The following is an 8,966-nucleotide window of genomic DNA, read 5'->3' as shown; positions in this document are numbered from 1 at the left end:
TTGGATAGTAGTTGAGATGGGGTATCATTAAAACTACGTCCATTCTATGATTCTCTTGGAGAATAATTAATAGAGTAATATCATCTAATCTACGGAATAAGAGGAGGAAAGCTATGAATTAATAAAATTAATCAAAATTAGTAAATAAAAGATAAGGCAAAGCAACTCATGATCAGTCTGGTGTATTTATTTCTTTTTGCAGTAAAAAGACATGTATCATCAGACCTTAACAACTCCATTAAAATTACCTTTTTCTCCTAACGTCTGAAGAATTTTGTGGAACTAATATGACTAGACCTAATCCTCCACTTCTTCTCACTATCTTTCACACATCAACTGTTTGTTTCAGCTACACTTGTCTTTTGGAGTTGCTGTTTTGTTCAACAAAATCCGTTCCTTATCTCAGTCTCTGACCTATTAAAACTTATTACAATCATAAATTTAGGGAAGACAACGCCGCCGGCTTATTCTTTGTTTAAAATTATAATTAGTGTATAATTATAATTAATTGAAGGTGATTAATTAGAGGAAGGTAAGCATGGGGCTTGATTAGCAGGGAGAAGCCATGTGATCTGATTGTGTATGTTTTTGTGGTGGCGCTCTTCAAATTTTATAAGTCGATAAATATGTTAGTTAGGTCTAGAACTCCCTCCTCTCTAGTTTTGCAGTTTGGGGCAGTTTCAATTAGGAGAATTGGTGAAGTAGATTAGACCACGTCTTTTGACATACCACAATTTAAACCCTATGAAAAAAATTATGTGATATTTTTGTTTTATCGTTACTGGATTATGAGAAATATTTTCTTTCAATTTCAGACTTTTCAGTTAGAAACAGTTAACCGGTGGAAATGGTGTACTCTCAGTCTTTATGGAACACATTTTACCGTACTTTCAAACGACATCTGTCCATTGACTGTCTTATTTTAAAATCCATCAAAATTCGAACAGTGATCTGAAATTTAGTTTATCGTCAGTTCTTCACGTGGCAACGTGGCAGTCATGTCTGAGCGAGTATACGAAGTGACTCTTTGTCTCTTTGGGAGTTAAAAATGGATATGCTGTGGTAGAACTGGAGGAGGCACGTGAGTTACCGACACACATGACACGTGGGAGGAGAAAGTCTTTTTGGAGAAGAGAAAGAGAGTCAGTTAGTGGCAGTTAGGGAAGTTGTTGAATGTGGTTATTAGTAAGGTTAATTAAACCTAACCATGGTTAAGAATCAGAGTTTGATTAACGGAGTTAGGCATCACTTGGCTAGACCGTACGTTTTTCAACTATATAAAGATGGCTTTCGCAGAGCTTCTTATTTGACTCAATTTTGTTTCATTTTTTCTTCATCTTCTCTGATTCTATTTTATACAGATATAGCATCATTTATTGGAACAGAAAGAAAAAGAGAGAGGAAGTGTTGTGCTTCGAAGCAGCAACAATGGCGGTTTCTCCTAGATGGATAAGTTCTGTATGTGCATTACTGATTCTATGTCTATTTCTCGGCGTTAAAGCATCGACAGTGAAGCACGAGCTAAACTATAGGTAAATTATTATTCTAGTTCAGTGAAAAACTAGTCGGTTAAAATTTTCTACTCTTTCACGCGAAGAATTTTTCGAAATTCGTGGTACATTTCTAAGTCAAAGTGTTATTTCGTTTCCTCAAAGCTCTATGAAGTGGAAGCTTATTTTCGTTTTTTGAAAGCTTACTGTGTTTTTGGTTATCTTTGTTTTTTCTTGTATCAGGCTGTTGAACTCCAAAAATACATCCATAGCGGACAGGTAGTGTAATTTCGTACAACCAGTTCTACCGTTACAGTTTGAGATCGTTTGGCAACTAATTCTGGCGAGGCCTTTTCTTTTTGTTTATTGTTGCACTGTCTAAGCCCTGAGGTCTGATCTGAAAATTATGAATTGTTTAAGTCGGTTACGTTCAGTGATCCGTCAACCCTCGAGTGGGAAAAAAAAAAAAGAAATAGTTGACTGCACACTCAACTGACGGCGACACAAATAGTTTTTTTTTTATGTACGAAATCACCCTCTAATATTCAGTTCCTTTCGCACGTATAAATGATACCGATAGATTCAAAATTGTAAATATCCTGAGGAAAGGTTAGATTAGTCATTTAATAGACCACATAAAACACTCCGTCCGCATTTTCGCTGATGGGGACTACCTCTAGTTTGCCAAGTGAGATTCTCGGGCCAACTTCTTGACGGTGCCCTTTTTTTTAATCTACCACAATTTAATTAGGAAGAAAATAGCTAACTCCCGGTTGGTTCATTTACTTGTAGTTCGGATGATTCATGGAGCCAGCACGCTGTTGATAATCCAGAGGAGGTGGCTGCTATGGTCGACATGTGAGTCCCTCTCTTTCTCTCCGTATCAAACAAAATGATTGATTCCTGGTTATTATTTAATTACGTTTTTGTTTATTCATTGTCTTTTATAATTAAATATAGTTTAGAATAATATTCTACATGAGGCATCACATGATCCTAACATATCGCCTTAATGAGTCTTTGACACGTCCTTTGTACATATAGGCGTCTTTCTCATGTGAGTGGGTAGAAGTTACAAATTTGCTATCAATGAGTCAATTTTTACTTTACCCAACAAGTTTCAGTCAAAAAGACGGCGAAACAAATCGGCTGTCAGATAAACCAGGGCCCTTTCTGATTTATTATTTATGAATGGATTCCGTTTGTATTTTGAAGAATCAGCTAGCCATGTTCTCACTTATTGCAATCCCTTTACTCTTGTTATCTTGCTGCCAGCTCTTACCCACATGCCCAAGTCTTGAGATCGACACACTACGCTCTTAATTTATCTCTTTCTCCTATTCGTTTCCTTGTCCAAGTATCACTCTTAAGAACATCGACTTTTTATGCCTGTGCCAATCTCATTTAACTTTAGATAGATTTCTATTCTATCTAATTGTACAGGCGTATTTTATTGCCTTTGTAAAGCTATTGGCTGAATGAACTTTTCCTATATAAAAAGATGCCATTTATATCATATTGTAGCTCTGGAAGCCCATGCTTGTCTTCATTTCTCTGGGAGATCCCGCATGGGAATCCGTTTATGATAACTTGACCTTTTCTATTAGCTATAATTGCATAAGATTATAGGTGCTAAATTGCTTTATTAGTTAGTTGAAATCGAATGAGTTTGTGATGGATTTTACCTAATTACTTTGTACCACAACCACACAGAAAAGAGAATGTGAATAAGTATCGTAATGTAAACAATAATAACATGCCATGTCTTATATCTGGTATTTTGTGGGATAGCCTGCTTAAATTATGCTCTCTTTTTACAGCCTGTCAAGAGCCAAGAGGTCCAAGAACCTCAAATCATAGGTCTAGTAGTTGTTTTACTGACATAACTAAGTTAATCAATGTGCCCCTTTTTATAGTCCAGCGACTCACAAATTACCAGAAACGGATGTCTTTCCCACCTTAGCATTAATTTCTCATAGCGAAATGTGGACTTCCAGCTTTCCGTATGAACCGTATACATCTATCCGTAGACATCTCCCTCACCAAATCACATGGCCAGCCCAGGGACAGCATGCTTCGGACTGATGAAATTGAATTCCCCACATTGAGTTATGACTTTGAAACAAATTAATGTTATCGTGATAAATTCCCGTCAATGTTACCATGTTATTATTTTTGTTAATGATCACATGTTTTACAGTATTTCATCGAATAAAAAGGTTTGATTGGAGTATTTTTGGAATTTATCAGGTCAATTCGTAATAGTACTGAAAGAAGAAGGTTAGGATATTTTTCATGTGAAACTGGAAACCCAATCGATGATTGTTGGCGTTGTGACCCTAAATGGCATTTGCACCGAAAACATCTTGCTGATTGTGCCATTGGTTTTGGGCGCAATGCCATTGGTGGCCGTGATGGCAAGTTCTATGTTGTAAGTGACTCTAGCGATGATAATCCTGTTGATCCTAAACCAGGCACACTTCGTCATGCTGTCATCCAAGACAGGCCTTTGTGGATTGTGTTCAAACAGGACATGGCGATCACACTCAAGCAAGAGCTTATAATGAATAGCTTCAAGACAATTGATGGTCGTGGTGTCAATGTCCATATTGCTAATGGGGCTTGCATCACCATTCAATACATTACCAATGTCATTATTCACGGTATACATATCCATGATTGTAAACCAACTGGCAATGCCATGGTGAGAAGCTCCCCAAGCCATTACGGGTGGAGGACAATGGCTGATGGTGATGGCATTTCAATTTTTGGAGCAAGCCATATTTGGATTGACCACAATTCTCTATCTAATTGTGCTGATGGTCTTATTGATGCTATAATGGCCTCAACAGCAATTACTATTTCCAACAACTACTTCACCCACCATAACGAGGTATTTAATATTTACCCTCATAGAAAATTTTTAATTAATGAAATTACCGAATAGGAGAACTTAAGGTTTCATCGTCTGATAAATTATACAGGTTATGCTATTGGGACACAGTGACTCGTATACAAGAGACAAGCAGATGCAAGTGACCATCGCCTACAACCATTTCGGTGAAGGTCTTATCCAGAGAATGCCACGGTAATATATCTAGTTTGAGCATTACAAACTCTTATATTAAATGCTTTAAATTGACTTGAGAAAATATGGGTTTAATTGCAGGTGCAGGCATGGGTATTTCCACGTGGTGAACAATGACTATACACACTGGGAAATGTATGCCATTGGTGGAAGTGCTGATCCCACCATTAACAGCCAGGGCAACAGATACCTTGCCCCCTCAGATCCCTTTGCCAAGGAGGTATTTAATTTAATAGAAATAAGATTATTTATTATATAAAATAGATGGTGAGTGTTAATGATAATGTGGTCAGGTAACAAAGAGGGTGGATACATCAGACGGTGTATGGAAGAGTTGGAATTGGCGATCAGAGGGAGATCTGTTGCTGAATGGAGCCTACTTCATTTCATCGGGAGCTGGATCTGCTGCCAGCTATGCAAGGGCATCAAGCTTAGGGGCAAAATCCTCTTCCTTGGTTGGCGCTCTTACCTCTAGCGCTGGTGCTATGTCCTGCCGCGTTGGTAGACAATGTTAATTCTCTCAATCCTATCAACACCACAACTCCCGTCAAAATAAATCTTCCTTCTTATAGCATTATGCACATCTTTGACAAGTGCACAAAATTTTCTTACAGCTGCCATATGTCTTCTCATATAAATGGCCTCACTTGTCATAAGCCATTGATCGACCTCGGCATACTTTACCTGCCGTAGTGTTGTTCACTTTTCTTTTATGTTTCTCCTGAAGTATGCCTGTTTCAGGCCAATTCTATGTGTGTATCTACTTTTATTCTTCTACTTTAATTTAACGGGAAGAAGTTAATCTCTCCATCCCGTAAGTAAAGGAATCTCTACTTGGGTACAACAATTAGCCCACTTTTTCTTTTTAAATATTTTTTCTAATTATTGAGCCTTGTAATTATGGATATTTTTCTCCTAGTGTACAATGCTTCAGAATTAGGCTATACACAAATTGCACATGACGGGGAATGATGGCCTGGTGCAAAATACAAGCAGAGTTTTTTATGTTGGGGAATATGACCCAACGCATGTGATGCGTTGCTCACCTGCGAACCAGTTAATATTTTCTGTGTGGTTAAAACTTGGAGATGTTGTCTCAAAGCTCATGGCCATGTGGTGCCCATGTGGATGGGGCTAATTGAGAACACTCCAGATGCCTCATGACCATCAGCCAAATTGAATGATCCAACCACAAGGTGATTCAAATTTTGATTAGTGTCACTGTCTCTACATGGACATTGTAATTGGACTTAGTGAGCCACCCTTTAGAAGACAAATAAATTATAACTTTAATTTGAAAACATTGCACCATTCGCTACAATTACTCGCTTAATCAAATAGAGAGACAGAGAATATAGTAACTGATATACCACATAATTTTAAGAATATGTTGAAAAAGTAAGCTCAGAAGGGGGTACCACTTTCACTCCTCGTTTCAGTAGGGCTATACAAAGCTGACCTGTTTCTTGGTCTATTTTCTTCCAACTGCTTCACAACTTCATCCATGGTTGGCCTTGCAGAAGCTGCTGGAGCACAACATCCCATTGCAAGCTTTAATGCCTGAACTAATCCATCCTCCATTGGACTCCTTATCCCTTTCAAAACCTCCACATCAAAAACCTCCATTGTTGTCTCTTCTAAAACTGCCACTTTCACCTTTGACGGCAAGTCTAAAAACTCACTGCTTCTCTCATTTTTCCCTGGTTTCTTTCCTATCAAAATCTCCAACAGAAGTATCCCAAATGCATAAACATCTGTCCTGGAATTGCATTTCTTCATCCTTTGAAGCTCTGGTGCTTTGTACCCATCAGTCTTTGCAAGTGCAAGCATTTCATCCGCAACAGAAGGGATCATAAGCTTGTCAAGCCCAAAATCAGTAAGCCTGGCCACAAAAAAATCATCCACAAGCACATTCTTGGATTTTATATTGCCATGACTGATGGGTATCTCAAGGCCAGTATGAAGATATGCTAGTCCCCGGGCTATACCCAATGCAATCTTGTGTCGCCGAGCCCAATTCAGCACTGAGTTTCTAGCTCTAGTATCTGCATTCAAGCAGGTCAAACAAAATATACACTGACTAATCTGCATTCCTTGCCCACAATTCACAAATGGCAAATATATACAAACATTCAAAAAAAGTATGAACTATTTAGGCCAAATGACAACTGCAAAGACTTTCCATATCATTAGCTTGTACATATTCCTTTTCGGTCAGCTGTTGGAAAGAAGAAAACTTTTCTTTTTCTCTTATGTAATCATTCAGGGACATGAATCTTGGTACTATTTATTAAGCAGTACCTTAATTAAAAGGGTTTCATTATGACCAAGTGCAGTTCAAATTTGTTAAATTTTTGTCATAGTGAGATGCTTACCATTGCTACAGTGAAGGTTTGCCCTACAAATTTGACAGTCCTGGCATAAAATGCGTCAAAGAGACTGCCGTGCATTTGAGTATGAGTCGTGTGAAAAATAATTTCTAGATACTAATTATCAGGGACAATTGATTCATATGTAATAATGGTGGAACCAAATTAGGATCACTTGAAGTGGTGAAGACATGGACTATTAGTCAGGTTGATGGCCATGGATCAATAATGAGTTGGTACAAGCATCGGGCATTAATGCTCTTTACCAACTCCAGGACTGACTAACTGAGCATATGTTGTCAGCATGGCAAAAATTATCTAGCATAAGACAGTCATATATCAATGTTAAACTGTATCCATTAACAATACTAATTAAAGAAATACTAGTTATACACTGATGTGAATATCAGTTAATGCCAGGCTGAAGTTAATAGATCTTGACCAGGCACCTAGCCTTTTTATTGCGAATGAGTTAAAAGCTTAATAGAAGAACTGAAGAAAAAAAAAAGGTGCATACCATATAAAAGATCATGGAGCGTCCTATTGGAAATATGGTCATATATGAGTAGCTTTTCCCCTCTCTTTCCTTGATAGAAAGCTCTTAATGGAATCAAATTCTCATGTCGAATCCTTCCCAGTTGTTTTACCGCAGGCAAACATGAACTCCTATCCTTGCAACTGCCTTCCCTCAATAGCCTCAAAGTTATGGTCCCCCCATCTGCAAGCTTTGCCTTATAAGCAGTCCCATATGTTGTCTTCTCAATAACTTTTCCTGTTGCATTCAACACATCTTCCAGTGTCAAATGCTCACCGCCTTGAAACAGAACCAGTTTTCCTTCACCAGTTCCAGCACCAGCACCAATAACACTAACACCATTTTCATCATCTTCACCTTCCTCTAAGTCATCCTCACTATCAGCTCCGCTTCTTCTCTTCTTATTTTGCATATAACCAATCAACAATGAAGCAAAAACCACCACTCCAGTCATTAATCCAATCACTATACCAGCAATCAAACCAGAGCTCAACCTAGAATTTCCACTACAACTTCTTAAAGGTAAACCGCAAAGGTTTGGACTGTTTCCTTCAAAAACCTCCGCACCAAACCTTGACTCACCAAAAAATGGCAGCATCCCACTAAAATTATTATATGAAAGATTCAACTTTTCAAGTTTCAATCCAGTTAAAATCTCTGGAATTGAACCTGAAAACATGTTATTCGAAAGGTCAAGCACTTTAAGACTAGGAAATCTAGTTATAAATTCAGGGAAACTCCCTGAAAACTTATTGCCACCCAAATCAAGAAACTGAAAGTTCTTGCAATTAGAATTAGGCAGTGCAGGTTCAGGGAGAGCCCCCGAAAGTGAGTTCCCATGAAGCCTGAGAGAAACAAGTTTATCACATAAATTCCAAATTGATGGAGCTAGAACACCACTAAAAAGATTATCACCCAAATCAATATCCGTGAGTGAAGAGCTATATCCAAGCTCAAGAGGGATAATTCCATTGAGTGAGTTGATGTTAAGATACAAACTTTGAAGCATAGAGAACTCACCGAGCTCTTTAGGGAGCGAACCAGAGAGGTTAGCTGATGGGAGCTGAATAGAGTAAAGGTGAATAGAAAAGTCTTTATGAAGAGAAACATTATTCCACTGTGGTGAAGTGAAGTCATTGCACGAGAGAATAGAGCCATTAGAAAACACCCATCTGAGTCCTCTCCATTGACACAAAGGCACAGATAAGTTCCATGAGGACAAAAGCAAGTTGTCAGTATTTCCTTGCAGTGAAGCTTTGATATTTCCTAAGAGAAGCTCAATATCTCGTGAAGAAGACGAAGATAATGACCCAGTGAGTGAAGCTGAAAAAGCTATGGCAAAAAAGAAGAAAATGTAGGAAGAGTAAAGTTTAAAAAAGGCCATGAAAGTAGCAGAGAGAAAGAGAGAGAGCGCAAAGTTGGTAGTGAGAGTGTTGTTCTGTTGAGTTCTAAGAAGAGGTTCTCTCTTTTTCCGGAAAGCTGAC

The 8,966-nt window shown here is 38.1% G+C and overlaps 2 protein-coding genes across 3 annotated transcripts; one reads left to right on the top strand and one right to left on the bottom strand.

The window, feature by feature from the left end:
• Positions 1–437: 437 nt before the first annotated feature.
• Positions 438–5,448, top strand: LOC123216510 (probable pectate lyase 8). 2 transcript variants are annotated; one of them, XM_044636937.1, is made up of 8 exons: positions 439–1,260; positions 1,362–1,532; positions 1,734–1,769; positions 2,283–2,348; positions 3,741–4,383; positions 4,475–4,578; positions 4,660–4,798; positions 4,872–5,448. In XM_044636937.1, exons 1-8 carry the CDS (start codon positions 1,208–1,210, stop codon positions 5,091–5,093), a joined length of 1,434 nt encoding a protein of 477 aa, XP_044492872.1. In that variant the 5' UTR covers positions 439–1,207; the 3' UTR covers positions 5,094–5,448. The 2 variants fall into 2 exon arrangements, with proteins under 2 accessions (XP_044492873.1, XP_044492872.1); XM_044636938.1 differs by lacking the exon at positions 2,283–2,348 and having other exon boundaries at positions 438–1,260.
• Positions 5,449–5,842: 394 nt separating this feature from the next.
• LOC123216509 (putative kinase-like protein TMKL1) lies at positions 5,843–8,966 on the bottom strand. Its single transcript, XM_044636936.1, has 2 exons — positions 7,465–8,966; positions 5,843–6,623 (listed from the first exon to the last, which is right to left on the bottom strand). The coding sequence occupies exons 1-2, from the start codon at positions 8,864–8,866 to the stop codon at positions 5,983–5,985; spliced, it is 2,043 nt and encodes a 680-aa protein (XP_044492871.1). The 5' UTR covers positions 8,867–8,966; the 3' UTR covers positions 5,843–5,982.

This window comes from Mangifera indica, chromosome 5 (assembly GCF_011075055.1).
Source record: "Mangifera indica cultivar Alphonso chromosome 5, CATAS_Mindica_2.1, whole genome shotgun sequence".
Lineage (NCBI taxonomy): Eukaryota > Viridiplantae > Streptophyta > Magnoliopsida > Sapindales > Anacardiaceae > Mangifera > Mangifera indica.
This window is presented reverse-complemented; position numbering and strand designations above follow the sequence as displayed.

Bases quoted from the DNA above. Each gene is read 5' to 3' on its own strand.
- LOC123216510 (XM_044636937.1), top strand. From the start codon at position 1,208: ATGGTTAAGAATCAGAGTTTGATTAACGGAGTTAGGCATCACTTGGCT. The intron at 1,533-1,733 runs GTAAATTATTAT...TTCTTGTATCAG, and splicing joins AAGCACGAGCTAAACTATAG to GCTGTTGAACTCCAAAAATA. The intron at 2,349-3,740 runs GTGAGTCCCTCT...GGAATTTATCAG, and splicing joins GTGGCTGCTATGGTCGACAT to GTCAATTCGTAATAGTACTG.
- LOC123216509 (XM_044636936.1), bottom strand. From the start codon at position 8,866: ATGGCCTTTTTTAAACTTTACTCTTCCTACATTTTCTTCTTTTTTGCC. The intron at 6,624-7,464 runs GTATGCACCTTT...GCTTGAATGCAG, and splicing joins GCTCCATGATCTTTTATATG to ATACTAGAGCTAGAAACTCA.